The sequence below is a fragment of the Sylvia atricapilla genome, chromosome 16 (genome assembly GCF_009819655.1).
Source record: "Sylvia atricapilla isolate bSylAtr1 chromosome 16, bSylAtr1.pri, whole genome shotgun sequence".
NCBI classification, from domain to species: Eukaryota; Metazoa; Chordata; class Aves; order Passeriformes; family Sylviidae; genus Sylvia; species Sylvia atricapilla.
Window position 1 is genome coordinate 9,944,311 of NC_089155.1, and position 23,078 is coordinate 9,967,388.

The window sequence follows — 23,078 nt, forward strand, 5'->3', positions numbered from 1 at the left end:
CAGTATCAGAATGTCACAGTCCTGCCTTTTTCTTTTCTGACTTTTTTTTCTCTCTCTCTCTCTTTTTTTTTTTTTTTTTTTTTTTTTTTTTTTTTTTTTATGGCTTAAGCTTATTTCACTAATAAGCTGTTTTATTCTCCTGAAAGGAGACAGGGCTCAGAGTAGGGATGTGCTGTGGCTCACTGTGAGTGTGACAGGCAGTACTGGGGATGGTGTTGAGAAGTCAGGAACTCCCTGGAGACCAAGGAATGGGGTTTGGCTGTGCTGTCAGAGCCAGCTGTCCGAGTCCAGCCCTTGCCAGGCCCCTCAGAAGGGACAGAATATAACCTCCCTGTTGCTTTTCCCTTCCCCAGCCACAACAGGAGCATCCTGCCCAAGGAGCAATGCCAGTGGTACCCGGGAGATGCTGAGGGCAGCTCCAGCCCTGTGCATGAGAGCAGAGATCACAGGGACCCTGTGCCCCAAACTGGAGCCCTTGTCCCACCCTGAGCTGAGCATCGAGGGATGCAGAGAGCAGGTGAGCAGAACCACAGCAGTTAACAACAGCTCACCCCAGTCTTGGGCTTTACAAACCCTCCAGATTTAGGGGCTGGGTGAGGAGTTTCCCTTTGGTCCCCAGCACGGGGGCTCTGTTTGCAGAGGGCACCCATCACTTTGAAATACACCCAGCCCTGCCGGGATGCCAAAGGGCTGCTCCAGCCCCACCACGGGGCCGCCCCCGGCACCACCAGCTCTATTTCACAGCGACAGCTCTGCCAAGGGCTCGGGGCTGTGAATGAAATCCCTGTCTCAAGGAGCGAGCTCCACACTGAGGGACTCTGTGGTCTGGGCTTCAGCAATAAATCTCCCTCAATAAATCCTCCGGAGCAGGGGAGAGGAGCAGGGAGCTGTGGCTTCACACCTTCATCCATCCACACCGGGTGAGAGGGAGCAAAGCTGAGACCCTCAGGGAGCCTGGGCTGTCCGTGGGGCTCTTCTGCTGCAGCAAAAGGCTGAATCCTGGGAAAAGACATATGGGGAGTGATGCTCTTGAAGGATCCCTGTTACCATGTGTGCACACAGATGAGACCTGAGGTCCTTGCCAGGTTTGCCACAGAGCGGCTGTTCCATCTGCAGGCAGAGATGGGTTCTGGTATATCATAAAGCACCAAAACTGGCATCTTTTTCCTGTTAATTTGATCTGCAGCAGGTCACAGGTCTCCACCCTCCTGAGGGCTCCGAGGAAAAGAAAACCAGGAGTAAACCCCAACCCTGGTGCCACCACAGCCTCAGCTGTGCATGGAAGGCGAAGCTGCTGCCCACACCCCAGCCCCAAATCCTGATCTGCCGGGCTCTGCCCGCAGCACTGAGTCACAGCCGCAGGGATCCAGACCCAGCAGTGAGCACCTGGGCTGCCCCCACACCTCCCACCACGTGCCAGCCCAGCCCTACCTCCCTGAGCAGGGATGGCACAGGCCCAGCCAGGGTGTCACCCTCCCGGGATGGTGAGCTGAACCCTGTGTCTGGAAATGCTGGGTACAGCCTCGGGGAAAGGGCTGTACCCTTTAGTACAAGGTGGGCAGTACCTGATCCAGCAGCAGCAAGCACAGTAGGAGCACATGCAGCCAGCAACTCCTCTGCTCCCTGTTGCAATCCCTTCCCAGATTACAGCGCTGGAGAATGCAAGGGGAATTAGTGCCTGAGTGCTTCAGAGCCTTCCCAGCTGGCACTTGGGGTGTCAGTCCCGTGATGGCAGTGGCTGATCTCACAACCTCCCTTCAGCCCTGGGGAGGTGCTTTCCCCAGGGCAGAGCCTAATTCAGGACTCCGTAATCCTGGGAAGTGCATCCCATTAACATCAGGAGGGTCTCTTTTGTTTTGCAGTTGAGCTGCACATTATTTCCCCTGGCTGGATTTTCAGCTGTGGCTCTTGGGGCTGAGATCAGTTCCCAATCCCATTTCACAGTGGCAGATCTCAAGCTGGACGAGCTGCACCATGCTTTTTATTTGCTGGGTTAGATCACCCAGCCCTGGGAACAGCTGGGTTATGCCCAGAGAAGCAAAAGTAATGAATATTTTTAATTGTTTCCCCAGAGAGCAAGATCCCTACTCTGTTTGCAGCAGATTTGCTCAAAAGCCAAACAAAGTGACTCTGGGATTGTTCATGTTCAGGCAGCTGCTCTGCCGAGCCGAGCGTGCCGAGCTCGCTGCTCGTGCTTGCTGGCGCGTGCCTCATTTCTTTTGAAAATCAGATGCTTTAGGGGAAACTTTCTTCTTCCAGCTCTGCATGCCCACATCTTGCATATGCAGGAGATCTGGCACATCCCTGCTCCTCATGCAGATAAAGGCACGGGGCGGGAGCCGGGCTGGGAGAGCGCTGGAACCCAGCACAAACCTTCCCCATGGGGCTACAAAGCCCAGGTCCCACTCTTCACTTTCCAGCCTCAGAGGGGAGGTTTGCTCTCTGGTCATCTCTTTGTGGCTGAAGGCTGAGTGTCCAGGTGCTTTGTTGGGATTGGAATTACTTGCCATGACTCACTAATCCAGAATGATTTTGAGGGGCAGAAGTTCCCACGTGGAGATGCTAAACGCCTTCATGTGGAAGTTCCTCTTTCCCAGTGTGGTTTTGGTGGTTTCAGAGGACCCCAGGGATGCTGTGCCCATGCCAGCTTCCTGCAGCTCTTGGCTCTCCTGGTTTCTTTGTAAAATTGGGTGAAAAAGCAGTGCTGGGTGTCTCCCAAGGGCTCAAAGAGGCTAAAGCCAGCAAGGCCATGCAGGAAGCCTGGGCAATGACAATGGGTGGCTGAGTGCTCTGTGTTGCTTTTACAAAGCAGTGCGTGGTGCTAAAGGGAGGAGAGATGTAAGGGAGCATCCCAGCAGGAGATGAGTCCAGCAGAATCAAACACTAAAGCTGCTGTGGGTTTCCCCATCATCAGTCCCCATGTGGTCCCAACACGAGTTCTGCAGTCCCTTCTTCATGCTCAAGAAGATGCCCTGCCCCACCTCATCCCAGAGAAATGCAGCTTTAGCAGCTCAACAAGGAGAGGAAAAGCCTGATTTTCCAGCTGGACTTCTCCTGGTATCTAAGACATGCTCTTTGCTCTGCTCAGTGCTGAGGCAGGGTGGACAAAATTGCATCCCATGGTTTATCAAATGGAAATGCAATGGAAAATCATCACTGGATTTTGATGATGGATTTGATGATGGAAATCATCGAATGATTTCCCTTCCTAGCTTTGGGCTTTGTCCTTTCCAGAGCACCACATGCACGAGACACATCTCTTTTGTTGGACTTTTTCTTTCTCTTTTAGGCTGAAACCTGAATAATTTGAAGCAAAAGGACATCCTCTCACTGGACACACCCCAGCGTGTGGCTCATCCCTGAACATGACCACAGAGAGTTTTGCAGAGTTCCTGAACAAGCTCAAGGAAATTCATGAGAAAGAAGTCCAAGGTTGGGAGACAAAATTTGCTTAGCAAAAACTGGCCAAGATCCATTTCTTTGTAATAATTCCACCTTGATCCCTTTGGTGTCAAATAACCCGAAGGGAGGAGGAGCAGGTGTGGATTAGGGAGATTTGGGGATTAGTGCTGAGCAAGCAGCACCCCTGGGGATGGATTGGGACACGAGGGCACAGCCTGTTCCTCAGAGGAGAGCACCACTGATGGCACATTTGTACCTCTCGTTGGCACACTGAGAAAAAAGTAACTTTTTGAATGATGAGGAGGAGGAGAAGAGAGAGGACATTCCTGCACTCCATGCTGATGGAAAGCAAGCCATGGAGGAGCTCAGTCCCTGCAGGACTCCCCCTTGCTCCAAGCATAAACCATGGGGGATTTGGCTCCCTTCCTGCCCCTGCTGTCACGATAAAGGTGACCTGGGAGGTTTGCAGGGGTGACACACACACACTTGTAGGGTATCTGCTCCGAGCACTGAGGATTGAGTGTTTGGATACTGAGGGATCAAAGGGAAAGCAGAAAAACGCAATAATCTATAAGACAGAAGCAGCAGGAGATGAAGCTCTGTAAAAGAAAACATTTGAGTCAGGTTGGATAGCTTATTCCTCTAGGGAATAAATTATTTCTCAGGTCATACATTATTAAAATAAAACCCATTAGGTTAAGCAACGAAGTGCCAAGTCCAATTGTTTTCCTATTAGAATAATTCCCAGTATCAATATTATGAACAAAACTTCAGCACTTTTGGATGATTCTGGCTTATGAATTCATTCTTCTCTTGTGTAATTTCAAGCTCTGTGAGAGTTAGAGGAAACTGTTGAGCAATTTAAACCACATGTTTACATCTACTTTGCATAAAATAGATTTGACAGGATACAATGTCTGCAGATCCATCAAGGAAAGCCGTTCAGCTGTAAATATTCTCCAAGATGCTTCCCAACCCTGAAAGCTATAAAATACTGCCCACCTGGGAAATGCAGGCTGTAGTGAGAAATCAGTAGAAACAAAACCAAACCAGACTTTCTGGGTTTGCAAAGGAAATGCAGGCTCATTAAATAGTGGGGATAGAAAACAAGCTCACATTTTGTACAACGTTCCCAGTCCCATTAAACTGTGATTGTGTTTAACACCCGCAATGTGTTATTCCTTATCGGAGATAAGGCTTGGGAACGGATGAGATTTCTGCAAAGCCACACACCTTCCTGAAATTCCATCAGTGCTGTTTGCTTCTGAGTGCTGGGGAGTTGGCAATAAACACCCACCCCTCTGTGTCTGTTCATTATTCCAGGTCTGCACAGCAAAGTGGCCGAGCTGACGACAGAGAAGTGCCGGTGAGCTGGGACAGAGGGGAAGTTACATCACTGGAATTTCAGACTTTCTGATTTATTGTCCAAAATTGCTGCATTAGAGAGCACCATTTGCCTTTCTGGCACTGCCAAATTCAAGGCTTTTGGCTCCAAGCAGGGTCTGGGGTGATCTCAGACCAGCTCCAGTTTGCCTTCTCACTGGCAGGTGATGCTTGTGCCATCCTGTGCTTTCTCCCTTGGAAAACAATAAGTGGGAGGAATTAAGCTGCTAACTCCAAGGAGGGGGTCACAGGTTCCAACACCTTTGTTTCCCCTCCTGCCACCCAAGTAAAAGGGGCACTGTGGATGAAGGCACGGGTTTTGGGGAGAAATCTAATAACCCTCTTTTCTTTGTTCTGTTTCTTCAACTAGCGATGCTCAGAGAATTGAAGAGCTGTTTGCTAAAAATCACCAATTAAGAGAACAACAGAAGGTCCTTAAAGAAAATGTAAAGGTGTTAGAAAACAGGTAGGATTTGTTTATAAGTAGGGTGCTGCTGAGTGACAGCGACTGCATGGTGCTAGGGGGAGAGTTTGGGATTTGCTGTCTTCCCAGGAGTAGGATGTAGCACATGAACCTCTATTTTTCCTACACTCAGCTGCTGGAGAGCTGGAGGACTCTGGGAACATGCATAGGAACTTTCCTAGCTGCTAGTGGTGGGGCTGGATCTGGAGGGGTGCAAGGACCAGTGCTGGGCTGCATTGGTGATTTTAGGTGATGGTCTGGGTGTCCACACTTCCCCATGGGAACTTATTTCTCCTATGGAAACCATGTGGTAACAAGCTGTGGGGTTTCCTTCCTCCAGGCTGCGAGCTGGTCTTTGTGACAGATGCATGGTCACCCAGGAGCTGGCCAAAAAGAAGCAGAATGAGTATGAGACCTCTCATTTCCAGAGCCTGCAGCACATCTTCATCCTCTGTACGTACTGACACCCACTGTGAGCTTGGCTTTGGCAAACTGAGTTCGTTTTGCTTAGTTAATCCCTCTCTTAGATATTTGCGCATGAGCCCTTGTGGTGAGCAGGAATCTGGGAAGGGTTTGGGGCTGGGGAGAAGGGAGGGAGCAGGACTGTGGATGGCAGTTCACTTACCCCCAAGCAGACATAACCCTTCACACAAATCATCAGAACTGGGGGTTGCAGCCCTCCACACCTTCAGAAAAATGAGAGATTCCAGGCTGTGTCAGCTGCCTGGAAAAAGGATGCATTTGGCACGGCAGAAGCAACACTCTGGCAAAGACAGGAAAGTCACAGCAGCAGCTCAGCACGGGTAAATGAAATCAAGCAACACGTGTGATGGATCTTCTCCTGAGCCTCTGGCAGAGCTCCCAGCACTGCTGAGGCACGGGGTGTTTTTCCCTGGGGGTCTGACCAACCCAGGGAGGGTCATGGGGGTAAAGGAGATAAGGCATTTAGGAGGGATGGAGAGGTGCCAAGAGCCCTTGGTTTATCTCCCCTGCTATGCCTCTGCTCCCCGGGTGCTGCTTTTGAGCAGGAGCAAGGCAAGGCACCATGCCTGGGAGCCCACCCGTGCTCTCCGTGGCCTCCTTGCTGCAGTGCTGGGTGCTCACATCTCCCTCTGCCCTCTGTCTGAGACTCCCAGCCCTGTCCCTAACACAGCACCCACTCTTCACCCTGCCCTGGTGCTCAGGGGCAGGATGTTCACTGTGCCCAACCCACCACTGCCTCGTCTGGGTCGTGCTCTTCCCCTGAGCTGGGTGACCTGCAAGCAGACCCAGTGCTGATGAAACCCGAGTCAGAAAATCGCTCCCTTTTATCCCTTAGCCCCAGCATGTTTACGAAGAAGGGAGGAAATTCGGATCCCTGCAAATCTCAGTGCCATTTCCTCCTCCTCCCCTGGGCACCCCAGCGAGCTGTGAGTGGCATCCTTGCAGCACCTGAACTCACAGCACCACTTCTGTCCCTGCAGCCAACGAGACCAATCGCCTGAGGGAGGAGAACAAAACTCTCAAGGAAGAACTGAAGAGGCTCCGGAGCCTGGAGTAAGCACTTCCCTGGTTTCATTCTTTACAGGGGGCAACAACCAGGGCATCCCCAGAGCTTGGCAGGGCAACATCCAGACTGTGGCATCCTCAGGGGTATTTTTGTATCTGATTCCCATGGATTCCTGTATATGCTAGATGCGGAAAAACTCCTAATGGTCTCAAAATCCTTGTTGACATTTGCTCACTCTCCTGTTCACCAGCAGCCAACAATTCATTTTTGGGGAACAAAGATGTTTAATCCCTCAGAAACAAAGCCCTGGGCAGTTTGCATGTACCTCAGCCTGGGATTCCATGGCTTTTCCATGGCACCAGCTCCTCTCCTGCAGAAGACAGAGAAGGTCTGCAGGAAGCAGGTGGTTCTGGGGGAAGGAGAGTGATACACAAGGGACTGTGATGGGGTTAAAGAGGGAGAAGGGATCTGCACCAACAGGTTCACAGCCCAGCAGAGCACTGTGCTGGAAGCCAAGTAACCTGCCAGGCTGGCCAATATATACAAATCAGCTCATTCCTCAAGGGTTTAAAGTCCAGAGGAATTAGCACTGTGGGATTAGCTTAGAAATGTGTTTTCTTTGGAGCACAGGAGCACCATCCACTTAAAGAGAAACGCTGGCTTTTACTCTTTTACTTTTTTTTCCCAAGAGCTGAGTAGCTCCTGAGCTGTAGGCTGGGCTGGGCTTGTTGAGCACGGAGTGATTCTGCTCTGCTCTGCTCTCCCCTGAGATGCTGGATAGGAAGATTTCCAGCCAAACACCCATGTCTCAGTATCAGAGTTCACCCAGGACTCTGTGTGTGTCTCCAAGGCTCAGGCACTCCCTTGTGTCACCGAGAGCATCATCCTCTCCACCTTGATCTGGTGACAGGGGGCAGACACCACATCCCTGTGCTGAACCAACCCCTCCATCAGGCTGAAAGCCCAGCCAGGGACAGGTTCCCACAGAGCTTTTGCAACAGCCACAGCTGGGTCCTGCCTTACCCAACATCGTGGCTTCCTGCGACGTTACCCACAACCAAGTGGGGCAATCACACCTCGGGCTGTCATGCTGGCTCTGTCCATGCTCCAGACTGCAGCTGGGCTACTGATAAGCTGTAGTGGAAGGAGGTGAGTCTGAGGATCTGGTATATCCACATACACACATGCATAAATATGTATATTTGCATATCAGGCTCAGAGCTCTCAGTACCGTGGTTCCAAATCCTTCCTTCTCCTGCCCCTTCTCATTCATTTATGTCCTTTTCCTTCCAACAGGGACAGGACAAAGACTCCAGGAGTCTCCTCCAGAGAAAGCTGCTCCACACCAAGCTCCCCTTTGACTTTACTGTCCCCAGTGAGCAGAAATGCCAGCACAGAGAAAGCAGAGCACAGGGAAGCAGAAGAAGCCCACCAGGATGTGCCAGACCTTGAGCTCAGTGAAGGTGGGTGTTGCTGGCTCCTGCCACCCTTGAGGCATCTGGAGATGTGAAGAGTGACTGAGCCATGGTGCAAAACTGCTCTGGGAAAGGGTCTGGAGAGCAAAGACCAAGCTGTTGGCAGCTCAGATGGACATTGCCACAGACAGAAAAGTTGATGGGGGGAGAAATGCAGGTGAAGAGAGAAACACCCTGCTCTGCATTAGAGCAAAAGTGGGTTTGGGTGCCCTCACTGAAAGACAATTCATGCAGAAGCCATGGCATTCCCTTCCTGCCACCCACACATGCAATGAAGGGCACGTTCAGTCAGGTGTTGGCTTGAGCCAGACAGGAATTTTGACTCAAAATCTTCACTGAGAGGTGGTTGGTACCAGCCAGTGGCATCCTGGGAGGTTGCATGGCTCCAGCCAGCTGCAGGGCAGGGCTGCATCAGCTCTGGGGGACCACTAAAGCAGCTGGTTGTGTCTTCTTTTGTAGAAAAGTCTCCAGAGAAGCTCCAGAGAAGCTCTCCAGGTAGCAGGGCTTCTCCAGGCACTATCCTCCAAGAAGTCAACCTTGCAGAAATGGTGAGTTTTCAGAGTAGCCTGATGTCCTCAGGCCTTCTCTCCACTGCTGTGGTCATCTGAACTGGATCAAGACAAGCAAATTGGAAAAGAGCAAGAGACCCTTGGGGTGTGGAACAACTAGCCCTTGGGTAGTTTGTGATTTCCAGAGCCTGGCATTTTCAGAGGGCCTGGCTTTCAGTGGTTGCAAGGACAAACACAGAGAGGGTGTCAGCCCAGGGCTGCTGAGTGAGATGGTGACACTGGGCACTGGGAGCTGAGACTGCAGGACCTGGACCTTGCTCCTGGTCTTGGGAACTCAAGCCCACGTACACACCCACACAGATTCTTCTGTTTTGGCACAGCTTTTGCTTACTCGACCTCCACAAAAACTTGAAAGAGCAGGTGAAGAGGGGTTTTGGTGAGGCTGCAGGCAGGCTGTGGGGATAATTAATAGGGATCACAGGAAGGGTTGGTGACATCTCCAGGTGGGCAGGGGAAAGTCAAGTCAGAACATGTGGTGAGCCTTTCATGACAGCTGATGGAGACAATGATGTCTTGGCCCAGGTACTCCACCAGAAATACACCCACCAAACCTGTGTGTGCCAGGAGCTTGCATGAATAAATTCTTGCATGAGTAAAAAGGCCTGACTATGGGACCAGGAATTTGCAGGGTCTTATCTTGGTTAAGCCACTGAATCATGACTTAAGAGGAGATGCAAAGCTTCATGTGCTACAAAGCAGTGCAGCCAGAAAATAGAGAGAACACGAAGAGAAAGTTTCCTGGAAAAATGAAAGAAAACTTGATAGAGCTGTTGACCAGAACCATATCAGGCAGCACACTCAGGAGCTGTCTGTCTTGTTCTCACTGGTGAGGAGAGGTCTCCCAGTTCAGTGGGGCTCCCCGGGGCTGGAGCACACTGCAGAATGGTTCACCTGGACTTTCTGTCCTCTGTCACAGGCATCCCAGAGGATTTCTAACCAGCTGCATGGAACCATTGCCCTGGTGAGACCTGGCTCCAGACCCTGCCTCCTGGAAAAGATTCCTTCAGGAGCAGCAGTGTCTCCACCAGCGAGGAAGACTCCTCTCCCTCCGGAGCGTGAGCACAGCCCCAGCCTCGAGGCGTGAGTACCAGCCTGGGAGTCATGGTGTGGGCCTGATCCAAGGCGCACTGCATCCATCCTCAATGGATGGATGGCCAGTGTTCACTGTGTCTGTCCACCTCCCTCTCCAAACTTGTCCCACAGCCTTGGGAAGGGGGGGGATATCCCAGTTAACAGCAGTAAAAAAATGACTGGAATCCAGCCCAACAAGATCAGGCTCTGGTTATTCCAGCTCCTCAGACAGACCCACAGAGTGAACCAGGTGTGCCCACATCCAGGCAGAAGGACTGTCCCAGGCAGGCAGCAATTCCTGCTCCTCCTTATCTATTCTGATGGGTTTCCTGCAGGGCTCAGCACTTCCCAGGCTTATCCTCCCCACTGATTCCAGGAGCACAGAGGGCTGAGCAAGGCCAGTGAGTTCACCTGTAGAGACAGTGAGTTTCCCGGAGTGTGAGTAGTTCTGTTGAGCATTCCTGAGAACAGCCTGCACTCATGGAAACTGCCAAATAACCAGCAGCAGCAGGGGCTGGGTTTGCAGGGCAGGTTCCTGCACTGTACCAACCTTCCTAAGATGTCTGCAAAAGATTCCCATTGAGTGAGATCAGAGGAGGGTGGACTGTTTCTCTGTCCTGGGAGTCTTCAGGCACTAAGAAAGCCCAGGGGTTAGTTAGGACGTTGCTGGCTGTAAGACAGTATTCAAAAAGTGACTTCTCATAGCAGTGCTGGTGTGAGAGGTCAGTGCACCCTTACCCTCACTCAACCCCCTGCCTTAAGCTGCTGTGGCCTAGGGAGAGGGGATTGCTGCTGGATGGCGGGATGGGAATGGCTTCCTGGACCATGTGGAGACCCACTGCTGACTGCCTGACAGCCCTGGCCACCACCACCCTCCTCCCCAGCACAGAACCCAACAAAACCCAAAGACAAACATGATGTACTGGCCAAGAGCTGCAACAAGACATGGAAAGAGCAGGAGAGACCACACACATCCCTGCAGAGCTGGGAAACCATGGGAAAACTCTAATACTGATGTAGTTTTTTTGTTTGGTTTTTGTTGTTGTTTTTTTGGGGGGTTGGGTTTTTGTGGGGTTTTGTTGTTGTTGTTTGGGTTATTTTGTTTGGGGTTTTTGTTGTTGTTGTTTTTTATTTTGTGGATTTTTGGGGTTTTTTCTAATGTAATCTATCTAATGTAACTTTTTTTTTTTTCTTCCATGGTTTTTTTAGTTATTTAACAGCCAGCAAACTGGACTCCCCCAAGGTTGCTCCATCCTATGAAAATCTAAAACTGAGCGCCCGGAGAGAGCAGCTCTGCCTCCTACACAAGCACCTTTCCCTGCACCAGCTGGGGCTGGCGGGTCACTGTCCCCCGGCTGACAGGGACAGCAGCAGCTTCCCCGGCCACTTGCTCCGGGCCAAAGCTGCCGACGGCAGGACTCGCTCCCGGGACAACTGGGAAGACCACGCAGCCTTTCTGAAGCTTCCTGCCACCATGGTGTACGTGAGGGACCAGCAGCTGGAGGAGAAGCTGCAGCTCCTCAAGCACCGGGAGCGGCTGCAGCATCTCCTCCTGCAGCAGTGCCAGCCGGGCCAGCGCGCAGACGGCGACACGAAGCTCCCGCCCGGGGAGCGGCCACTGTCCCCGTGGCTGGGCATCGCCGCAGGATGCAAGGAGGAGAGGTTCTTCCTAGAGGATGCTTCGGATGGGAAGGACGAGAAGGAGCTTTGGCCGAGCCGGCAGCGCTCCGAGCTCCGGGCGAAGGTGAAGGAGGCGAGGGATGAGGATGCGGACGCGCCGCTGGATCTGTCCGACTCCGGCCGCGGCAGGGGCATGGACTGGCACTGCCGCCGGGAGCAGCGGGGCTGCGACAGCCCAAGGGACAGTTCCAGGGACAGCCCGGCAGCCCGCGGCCCCGGCGGGGGACACAGGGCACAGCGGGACGACCTGCGCTGCCCATACCGCTGGCCCAGCGCCGCCCGGCCGCTGCCGGCTGCTGCCAAGGAGGAGGAGCAGGAAGAAGAGGAGGATGCAGCTGTGGTAAGTACATCGACTGCCATCGACTGTGTGCCCAGGGTGCCCAGCACTGCTGCTGGCGTCGTGACCAGCATTAATACCCCGTGGGAGGATGGGTTTGATATGTGTGAAGCCAATTTGCACGTGGCAGAGCCGTGGTTGCTGAGTCCGGGCTCTCATTGCCCACCTTCCCCCTTTCCATCCAGGCCAAGGGCAGGCAGTGCCTGTCCCCCTCTCACAGGCTGCTGCAGGAGGGGCTGGGCTCCCTGCAAACTCACCACAGTGCACAGGAACCTCTCTGTGATGTTTGTCCCTGTGGGGGTCACAGCCGTCATCGAGTAAGGGCTGGGGACAATCCTCTCCTGCATGGTGACAGCCGCCTTTGTGCTCCCTGTATCCCACAGCTCTCACTTTCACCGGCATATCTGACAAACAACTCCACACAGAGCGACCCAGAGGCCCCTCCTGAGGCTGGGATGAGACAGAATGTCAGTGCACAGAAGGGAGAAGCAGGTAAGAAGCCCCGAGCAAATGTGACATTTGAGAAGGCAAAAGTGAAAGGTGCCTTTTGGTGAAGGAATTTCCCAGCCCAGAGCTCTCTGCTGGGCTCTGCACTCACCTGCAAACTGACCTTCCAGGGACCAAGTGTTCCTGCCTCCCAACTCCTCTGGGTCTTTGGGGAAGCTTCAGGTTTCACATTTCTGTCCTTGAAAGCTCAATTTTCTACCCTAGATATGTCCAAAATTCAGGCTCAGTACATATGGGGAGAAAGAAATCCTGGTTCTTCTGGAGAAAAGACCAGTGTCTCTGTCCAGCACAGACAGGAGCCACCCGTGGGGTGTCCTCACACACCCAGCAGAGCACCCTGCACTCCACACTGAGGCCAGGGAATTCTCCAGGGGCTAAGGAGTCAGCATAGCTCTGACCTCTTGGCAAAACCCACCCCACAACGAGCAGCAACAAGACAATGTTGTTGCTCCAGCATTTCCCACTCCTCTCAGGGAAGAAGCAGCTCAGAATGGCCCAGCAGAGATGGGGAAATTGCAAGAGGTTTGGAGGACTAGCACTGGGAAACCATCCCTGTCTGTCCCCTTGCTCCAAAGTGTGTCCTGTGATGACACAGCACACAGGGTTGAGCACAGAGGCAGGATGCTGCTACCTGCAGCAGGTACATCAGGATGGTTTCCTTCCTTTCCTTGCTCCATCCTCCATAAGAGCCCTTCCAAGGCTTTCTCCCTGGCTGACCCCCTCGGGACACAGGTGCCAGGTTGGTCCAGGCAGGTGGGAGGCAGCAGCCATGGGGATCAGAGTGGGAAGCACGTTTGCTGGGAGCTGCTCAGTACCAGCCTTACTGGCTTGGCCAGAAAGTTGAGCTCGCCCGGATTAGTTGGTCTGGGCGTGTCGGAGTGGTTTGGGAACACTCTCCAGAGCAGGATTTTTCACAGTGGAAAAAAAAAAAAAAAAAAAAAAAAAAAAAAAGAGTCCTCTGTGATTTACATGCTAAGGTGATATCATCACAGCAGAAGAGTTTCAGCTGATTACATTCTGGGTGTGGGAATACAGGACTTTCTTCAGTTCTCACCTTAAGGTTGACACAAAGCCCGGGAAACAATACACAAATATTCTGCACTTTCTAGTGAACTTAAACCTACAGAATAATAAGGTGAGGATGGGATCAGGCTCTACAGGGAATCCAGGAGTGCCTGGAAGCAGCATCACCTGCTCTCCCACCTCTGCAGGGACAGCAAGAGGGGGCTGCCCTGCTGAGCTCCATCCTGGCTAGACCTGGGTGTGATGAGCAGCAAGTATTGAGCTTCTGGGGTGCCCCTGCCCCTCAGAAGAGGGGACAGCCCTGTGCCCAGCCCTTTCTGCTCACCACGGCCAGCCAAGGTGTGTTACTGTGTGTGCAGACAGGGTGATGCCACCACCAGCAAGGCTTGGCCCCAAACTCATGGAGATTCAGTGTGTGCAGAGGTCGGGTGTGTGCAGGTACATGTCTGGGGCTGTGTAGCCCCAGGGTCTGTGTACATTAAATACTTTTGCTGGGAAGGGAAGTATCTCCCCTTCCTTTCCTTCCTCTGCTCCTCAGCACACATTGCCTGTCAAGAGCTGCTGACTGAACCAGCAGCAAAGGTGGGATTGTTCCTTTTGGCCTCTTCACCCCAACACACTTCCCCCCACCTGGGGCTCAAACAGGAAGGTGCAGTCTGGGGCCTAAGTACCCCCCAGTTTCACACCTGTATGTAGCCACAGGTGTTGGGACAGCTCTTGTGACCTTGGTGTAGCAAAGTCCTGTGGATACAGCTTTCCTGGGAGCTGGTTTCCCAATAGAGTCTTGTTGGATCATTCCTAAACACTCATTCCAGGCCATGTAGTTTGCAGTGCCTCTGCTTCACAACACACTTTATTGCTGAAGCTGCTTTCTGCCTCAGTGGCTCCGTGAGCCTGAGCCAGTGTCTCTGCATCTGTTCATGAGCTTGTCAAGCCTCCCACCAGCCAAAACCCTTCTTTTTGTGTTCCTTTAGATGACGATGATGCTGAGTCTGGGAAGCAAGAATCCGATGAGCCAGACACGACGGACAGCGAGGTTTGTTTGTTTGTTCTCCTCAGCCATCAGCTTAGGCTGCCGGCTCCCAGAGGCATCAGACAGGTTGTCCCAGCCCAAGTTCCCTCCAGAAGGTGATGGCTCTTCCTGCACCAGGTGCCAAACCTCATTCCCACCCTGTTGCACAACTTGCTGCTGAGGGACAGAAGTGCCACTCTTTCCAGACAGTCGAGAGTGTTTATGAACAATAGCATTTGTCATCACTCCATAGCAATGGTCACAAAGGTCCCTGGCAAAGCCACCAGCTCCCTGGGAAAGCCAGGGTTGTTTGTAGACTGACTGTTCTTCTTGTTGGTGTAGGAGAAATATGAAGATGAGATCCTACAAGGAGCTGAGGCTGACGGGAAATACTTTTGCACCAAAGACAAAGTTCATGTGCAGCAGAGGAAGAGAAAAAGAGGACAGGATCCTTGTATAAAAGGTAGGGAGGAGAAGTTCCCTGGGGCATCAGCTCAGGGGTACAACTTCTGCTGCTTCCAGAGGGACTCCTGTGAGAAATTGCCATGGACAGCGGAGAGGAAGGTTACTCCATCTTCTCCATGCTCCTCTGAGCCATATTTTGGCAACAATTATATCTCCAGCCAGAGAAGCCCCTGCTAATGGTTAGCCACAAGAGTCTGGGCAAGGTGACCAGGAGAGCACCCCAAGCACCTAAGCTAACAGAGCTCAGTCCTTTGTGTTTGCTTATCTGGTCAGGGAGGCGGTGACTGGGGAAGGCCAAATTCCCAGGGCTGTTATTGACATTTAGAGAAAGGTTTCTGCCAGTTCTGTTGATCTTCCAGTGTGGCTGTGGAGGTTTCCCTGCTGACAGAGGAATGTTTGTACCCAAGTTTCCTACAGGTGAATAAGCAGAAAACTGCTCCTGATAAGGGCAAGGATAAGACAGTGTGTCTGTCAGACCTTAAAAATGCTCTGTCAGAAAAATCCTGCTGCTCACCCACTCTGTACTGGTGGTAAAAAGAGGGAAGCATTGTCCCAACCATAAATGTGGAGAGGCCTGTTGCTTAAGCTTGAAGGGAGCCTGTTTAACAGCCTGACTTTCAGAGGGCCCTGCTCACTCAGGGGACACCACCACAGCTGGGTGACAAGAGAATTTGCTGTACAAAACCAGCCACTTGGAGCAGTGGGGAGGAAGCTGCCTTGTGTAGCCCAGGACAGACACACACGGCTCTCCAGGACTGGATGGGGATGTCCCAAGTGAGGGGTGGCTGCAGCTGTGGCAGGAATGGGGTGGTGGAGGAGTGTAGCACCTCTCTTAGCATGTGGTGTGGGCCATGAACCACACTGGAACAGGAAAAATCCACAGAATGCATCTTGCTGGTCTGGATATCCTCTCAGGGACACTTCTGCATCAGGCCTGTTCTCTGCCTACTTCTGCTTCACATATTGTTTTGTGTCCAGGATCACAACAGTCTCCCCTGGATACTCCCACATCTCACATGTGAGGGGTTTCTCTTCATCTTTCCTTTGCTGAGCTTTGCTTCCTCCTGCGCTGTCCCTATTTTGGGATGAGGCCATGCTGACTCCAGAAGTGTAAATCCATTTCTCTGTGGTTAACTCCTGCTGTCATCTGGCTGTTTACAGGATCTAAGAAGCCAATGAGAGGAAAAAAGAAAATCAAAGTGGAGCAATGCCCAGTGGGGATCACAAAGGAACTGGAGAATTGCTCTGCTTCCCACACTGATCCCTCCAAGGAGAGTTAACAGCAGGGCAGGATGGAGCAACTGCAGACCAAAGGAGAGGGCTCAGAGACCTCAGAATCCCACCCATGCTGGGAGAGTGAATCCTTCTGTCATGCTGGGCCAGGCAGTGGGGAATTCATAAGGACTCGTTTTTGAGCAGAGCACCCTGAAACTCCTCACTCAATGCCACAAGGATGAGCCATGCAGGTGACACCTGGAGCAGGCAGGTCACTGCTGGTGGAGCCTCACAGTCAGTGACCCCAGCCCTGTGCCAGAGCAGACCCTCAGACTGGAGCTAGGAAGAGGAGATGTCTCTTTATAACCCTCACCCTGCATCAGAACCATGTTCCTCCCTGGGATTTCACACTTGGAGAATGGACTACCAGACCCCTCTCCTCATGAAAGATGTCCCAGTGGCTGGCTGAGGGGTGGTGACCAAACCAAACACTGCAGAGCCCCATGCACAAACCTGCTTCAATTAAATCCCTCCCCAGGTTTCATACACACGTGGATCTTGTCTGATACAGAGAAAGTCCACGGTTTTCTTTTCTTGTTAAGTGAGGAGAAATTACAGGGGCAGACAGATGGGATGAGTCCCTGAAGAGGGCAGGGAGAAGAGCATGGGAAGGGAGGGTTTGGGTGCTCCCTCTCCCCAGTTGTCCTGCATTGCCTGGAAAAGGTCAGTGTGTGAGACCCAGCTGTAGCTCACAGCAGAGAACCAGCTCAGCAGTTCACATTGACATTGGCAGGATTGCTGGGAGCTATTTTTCACGTGGATAAACTGTTTTTAGTAATTTTTTTTTCTGATGGGATGAGATGGGAAGGGCTGCAGAGAGCATCCCTGCTCACAACATCGATCCAGGAACCAGGCTGGGTTGTTCCTGGCACGCAGATGGAGAACAGGAGGAAAACAGAGACCAGCAGAGAAGTGCCAGAGCCAATTCCTGCTATGGTGCTCTCCCACTTCTTTACCCGCAGTTATTTCTATTTAAACGTGGGGTTCTTACCTGTTCACAACAACGAAGGCAAAGCACAGCCAGCTAAGAGCAGCATCCTTTGCTCGCAGCACCTTCCCATCTCCACAACCCTAAAATCCCACTCAGAGCGCCCCGGCTGCGGGGGAGCAGGAGCGGGAGGGTCCAGCACCGCCCGGGGCAGCGCCGAATGCACCCAGGCGGGCGGGACCGGGAGCCGGACCGGGGGCGGTGGGGGTGGTGAGGACTGTGCGGAACCGGGAGCGGCGTGGGACCGGGAGCGGGAGCAGTGCGGGCTGTGCGAACTGTGCGGAACCGGGAGCGGAGCGGGAGCGGGAACTGTGCGGGACCGCAGAGGGAGCGGACCGGGAGCGGTGAGGGAGCGGGAACTGTGCGGGGGCGAACCGGGAGCGGACCGGGAGCGGACCGGGAGCGGTGCGGGCGGTGCGGCGGGCGGGCAGTGCCGCCTGCTGGGCAGCGCCGGGCCGGGGTCACTCCCCGAGCTCGAGGGATGCGCTTCTGCCTCCCCAGCGCACGGCAGGACTGAGTCTAAAGGCTGCGGAGCCACGGCAAGGGGAGGCGCACACCCGGCAGCTCCAGCAGCGGGGATGGAGCGGCGGGAGTCCCGCGGGGCGGCTGCTGCTGTCACGGAATTTCACAGGAGCGAAACTCTGCCAGGCTGAAAAATTATTGAGACAGCCGTCATCTTCCTCTTGTCTTCACGGTTTGGAAGAGCTCGTAGGATGATGAGGAAGGGGCTGGAGCACGGATCTGCTGAGAGAACTGGGGGAGCTCCTCCTGGAGAAAAATTGGTTCGGAGGGACTTTTTCCCTCTCTGCAGCTCCCTGGAAGGAGGTTGTAGCCACATGGGGGTTGGTCCCTTTTCCCAGGTAATAAGTGACAAGACAAGAGGAAAACGGCCTCAAGTTGCACCAGGGAATGTTTGGATTGGATGTTAGGTAAATTTTTTTCACTGAATGGGTTATCATACACTGGAACAAGCTGCCCAGGGCAGTGGTGGGGTTGCAGGGCTGATTTATCCCAGCTCGAAGTGTTCATCGGATCATGGCCATGGGAAATGGATCAGGACCACCACTGATGCTTTCCTCTCTCAGTTCTGGACAGACAGCACAGTATCTGTCCCTTCTTAGATCAGCTTGGACAGGAGAGCAATAACCCACTGAACACAGTGGTGAATTGGATAAATCTGTTTTTAAAAATACCCCAGCAAGGAAAAGGAAAAAAAGGAGAGAAGTTGAAATGCAATCCCATAAAGAGGCCCCTCATACTGTAGGGACGTTGCTTGGGATCGGGAGAAATGAAGGAGGGAGGGAACTTTTGTGGACTACAAAATATCCGCCTCCCTCTGACAGTCCCTTGATAAGCAAAATGTGCAGAAGTCCTGCCAAAAATAATGAAGTCCTCAATTCTTTTTCTTCCTACAAAGATTTTTTTTTCCCTCACATTGCATGACACCACCACAGAATCCACCTTCAATTACTGGGCTTTTAATACCTTTCATGTTGCCCTTTTTCATTAGACATTTTCACCCATATCTCGGGCTGGGTGTATTTGAGGGGCTGGCAGTGACATATATTTCACAGTTAGGGCAATCCCATGTCTAAAAAAACCAAAAAATAGTTTTGTCAGCTCTGAGCAAAGTGTTCCTCTGAGCAAGTTATTGAAGTAAATTAAACTTTATATGCTGCACTTGAACCAGCCCTGGAATTTCTCTGCTCCTACAATCCCCTGGCTTGCTGTTACCTCTTCACCATGCTATAGAGAGATGGATAATTGCTGAGGCCCATTAATTCTCAAAATTGTGTTTGTCAGTCTTTTGTTCAAGTCATTCTTGACAGGTAAAAGCATGTATTGATCTGGTGATATGCAGGCAGGCAGCCTCAGACTTGAATTGTTCTGCTGTAAGGAAGAAATCTGAGCCCTGCAAGCAGCTCTGGATCTCTGCAGAGGTTTCCATGTGAAGGTTCAGCCCTGCCTGAGGTGCCGTGTTTGCAGGAACACACAGGGCAGCGTTCAGCACAGCAGCCTTTTATTAACTCCACAGCAGTCTGCTTAATGACTCCAAGTGGCATTTGTGTACCAGACCCAGCAGTCTCTGCTTTTTTTGCAGAGTTAATCCCTTCTGTTGCCACAGTTCTGTTCAGTACAAAAAGGAGGTTTTACACAATAACCTTCAAAAATGCACTGAAATTACCCTCAGAGTGCAAGAGTTACATCCCACAGAGCAATAGAGCAGGAGGGAAGCTGTCCCAAGAGCAGATCAGCTCTTCTGGGAGTTTGGAAGCTCCCACTTTTTTTGTCCAGACAAATTAGAGCTCTGATGTCACCAGTGCCATGATGTAGGTTGGACATCTGGGAGCAGTGGTTTCCCAGAGGAAGGGGTTCAGAGCCCGCTTTGGGTTCACCCAGATCAGGGGCTGGATTTGAAATTGCACAGAAATCTGGGAGAGAAATGATGTCATCATTTCTGTTTGCTTTTAGTCCATCAGAAAGAGCAATGAGTGGTTTCCTTATTGCCTGTCAGACCAAACAATTCCAGTAACAGACCTCAGCAGCTCCTTTGCTTCCTGATGCTTAAGAATCTGCACATGCTGAATCATCCTCACAGCACAGAGCATTGCTCTCAGCTCTCAGACCCTCCAGGCCTCTCTGTGCATCAGCCTCCCACCAAACTCACTGGTAAAATGACATTTTCTGTTTCTCTCTAGGCTTAATTTGTAACATTTTGCGAGAAGTAAATTTTTGCAAGTTGAGCCATGAGTATAAATTTCAGGGGAAAAAAAATCTCTTAGCACACAAAGGTTCCTCTGTTGCATGTGTCAGGGAGAGAGGCAGGAAAGGTAGGAAGTCCCACAAGCTCAAAGCAAGAGGGAACTGTGCTGGGAACTCAGCTGGCTGCAATGCAGGATCCAAAAGCTCCAGAAATAGAGATATGCACATCAGATTCTTCCCCCTCACAACCTTCTGCTGTGGCATTGCCTTCATGGCAGTAGATAATTTGAAGGTGATTTAATCCATGCCCTTTTCAGGAGCCTGAGCACCACCTTCTGTGCAGTGAAATGTTTTTTAACTGCTATCTGGTCTGTAAGCAGTGCCCATTTATAGTGCTGGCCTTGGAAACACAGCTTCACTCCTCAGTCCACCACAGCAAAACTCATTCCAAGCATTACTGGAGTCTTACTTCAATCCTGTTGGGGGGATTTAAGTAGGATGGGTATTTTGTGCAGGTGCTTCCCAGGGTCAGATGTGCCCTGAATGTGTGAAAAAAGGCAGAAAAAGGAGCCTGGCAGTCTCACATGCAGCTCTGCAGTTCACAGCCAGGAGCTCAGAGGGAACAGGGACAGCTTGGGTGTTGAGAACACAGCATAGGGACAAGCCTTCCCACTTTTGAAAGGAGGCTGTGAAGTTGTGGATAGATTTAGCAAATCCAGCATGCAGTAGTGATTCTTGGAAGGGAGAGATTTGGGGAGTTCCTTTGTTCCTTCATCTCAAGCAAAGTTTACTGTAGGAATTTTTTGAGCCAAAATGCAAGTTCCGCTTGCATCCCTTGGGTATCACAGCTTTCTGTTCTGCCTTGAACACTATCACCAACACTTCAGGAGTACCCTAGGCTGTGCTGCACACCCTGCTCATACCAAACTTGCTGCTGGATGTGCTGAACTCCACTGGGACCTCTCCAGAAAGCACATTTTCCAAGAATCTCCCATGAAAATTATTGATTTATTAAAAACAGCATTTAGAGCAGCACCATGTGCTTCAGGGAAGAGAGGCTGATCCATTCATTCACAAATCCTCCTGTAAACAGCACACAACATTTTCCTGACTCGAGCACAGGGCCGTTCTGAGTGCAGAGAGAGATGATTAAATCAACCAGCTGTGTGTCTTTTAAATACTCGGTGTCAAGCAGGAGAACCCGGGTCATTCTCCAAGGCACACAGGGCTGCTGGCAATGTTTGCCTCCTGAGGAGCAGCAGCTGATTTGCTGTAGCTGTGAACATGCAGCAAGAGCAGAGGATTGTGACACCCACCAGGGCGAGCACATGGCAATCCAAAGCAGGGAGTACTGCTGCTCTGCTCCAGCAGCAGCCAAAAGAAACCAGGACTCCTAAGAGGAACTCACCGGAAGCAGATTAAAACCATCGCGGGCTGCACAGCTGGTGGCACTGACAGCTTGAGTCAAACCTGCCTCACGGGTTTGGGATGCAGGAGGAGAGCGATGGGATGGATGTGCCAGCAGGGAGCAGGAGTGGTCCAACACGTGAACGTGCTTAGGAGAGGTTTCAGCATTCCCTACACAAGTAACACAAGCACCTCCGACTGTTTTCTGGGACAGACTGAAGTGGAGGGCGGAGGCGAGCTTAGGGGAATGTAAAGTCCCAAAAGTTCAGCGGCTGGTCTTTATACGGATGTGGTGAGTGTGAGGCTGAGCTCCAAAAAAATCCTGGTGCCCCCAGGTGTGCTGATTTTAGGAGAGAATTTTAAAAGGGTAAACTAGGATAGGAAATTTGGGACAAGGATTAGAGCCTGTTCAGGAGAGAAGGGACAGTAAGTTCTGGATGCACATTGCACTTCTGTGCAGTCCTCCCAGACTTCCAGAGAACATCCTGGTCCCTGTGAGGTCTATTGGACCCCCATTCCCATCCTGCTTAGGCTGAAAAAAAATGTGTACAGCAACTTCTGGTGCATTATCTTAATACAAGTAGTTCCTCCAGCTGGAAGCTGTACTTCTGGTTCCCAGCCTAAATATACTTATGACCTGTTTATCTTTGCTTGATTTGGGGGCATGATTTGGCAAAAAATATAACAGCCAGCCCACATAAGTACTTAAAAATGCTGTCTCATATCAGATGCTTAGACCAGATCCTGCAGTTCTTGCATGGAGAAAAATCCTTGTGACCTTGGTGACTCTACTCCCCAAATAGTACTGGAATAAGGATTTGCAGCCTTGTCCTGTTTCACACCAGCTCCTTATTCCAGCAGCCCCTGACTGCTCAGACATGTATCCAAACAAGCCAGGGCTTCCTTGAAGGTAGAGCAGAAGCTCCAGGAGCAAAATGAGTGTGAGTTTAGTATTATGATTCAGAGTAACATTTTACATCTGTGCAAATAATGTCGCTGTAAATGCAAAGCTGCCTGCCTTTCTCTCTGTCCAGGGATTTCGTGGTGGTTAAGGCTGAAAAGGCTTCAGCCAGAACTTGAAGCTGATGTGCAGCAGCAGGGTAGGGAGTCCAGCCTTTTTCCAAAACAGCATCCTTGTGTATGAATGAGAGAACATACATGAGCTTGGGCTCCTTCATTCCCCACTCCAGGGATTCCCTCACTGCAGAAGACAGGGAGAAGAGGTTGTTCAGGGTTGTACCCACTCGCTGCCTTTTGTCGGAGCGCTGCTGATGTGCCACTCATCTGTTTTAGCATCAGATTCTCTGAAACACCGCACAGTGCTCACTGTACTCAAACACTGTGAGCTGTCAGACACATAAAAGCTCCCCAACATTAACAGCAGCAACGTTCCCACCGCTAAATTCAGCTTTGAAGTTAGCAACCCACTAAGCCATGGAGGCTGCTCCTTTCTGCGCTGACTCAGTGGGACGATTTACATCCCACAGCTATTTTTACAGGGAAAGAATGAGAAAAAAAGCCACACATTTATTTTTCGAAATCCAGTCTTGGGTTCTAGAGAATTGTTTGCAGCAAGCCTAGATAGGTTTCCATGCCTATTCATCCCCTGGCTTGTTTGATGAGCTTGCCAGCAGGAAGGATTTTAATTCCTTTTTATCCCAAACTATTTTTTCCACAGCTGTGATATGAAATGGTTCTGCCAAATAATTTAGGCTCAAAATCTGACCTATATTGAATAGTATAAGATGCTGAGCAGGTTCTTGGGATTTTAAGGGCAGAGTTTGTATTTCACTGTAGGGTTTTTTATGGAAGCCTACAAGAAAACATTG

The 23,078-nt window shown here is 51.4% G+C and overlaps 1 protein-coding gene across 1 annotated transcript; it reads left to right on the top strand.

Moving 5' to 3' along the window:
• Positions 1-3,365: 3,365 nt before the first annotated feature.
• Positions 3,366-16,320, top strand: RBBP8NL (RBBP8 N-terminal like). The gene is made up of 13 exons (XM_066330444.1): positions 3,366-3,432; positions 4,726-4,768; positions 5,156-5,251; positions 5,589-5,701; positions 6,712-6,784; positions 8,034-8,200; positions 8,672-8,760; positions 9,698-9,861; positions 11,062-11,872; positions 12,253-12,361; positions 14,374-14,435; positions 14,754-14,874; positions 16,038-16,320. The coding sequence occupies exons 1-13, from the start codon at positions 3,366-3,368 to the stop codon at positions 16,154-16,156; spliced, it is 2,034 nt and encodes a 677-aa protein (XP_066186541.1). The 3' UTR covers positions 16,157-16,320.
• Positions 16,321-23,078: the final 6,758 nt, after the last annotated feature.

Coding starts and splice junctions, on each gene's coding strand:
- RBBP8NL (XM_066330444.1), top strand. CDS start 3,366: ATGACCACAGAGAGTTTTGCAGAGTTCCTGAACAAGCTCAAGGAAATT. Junction 8,201..8,671: donor AGACCTTGAGCTCAGTGAAG/GTGGGTGTTGCT, acceptor CTTCTTTTGTAG/AAAAGTCTCCAGAGAAGCTC. Junction 14,875..16,037: donor ACAGGATCCTTGTATAAAAG/GTAGGGAGGAGA, acceptor GGCTGTTTACAG/GATCTAAGAAGCCAATGAGA.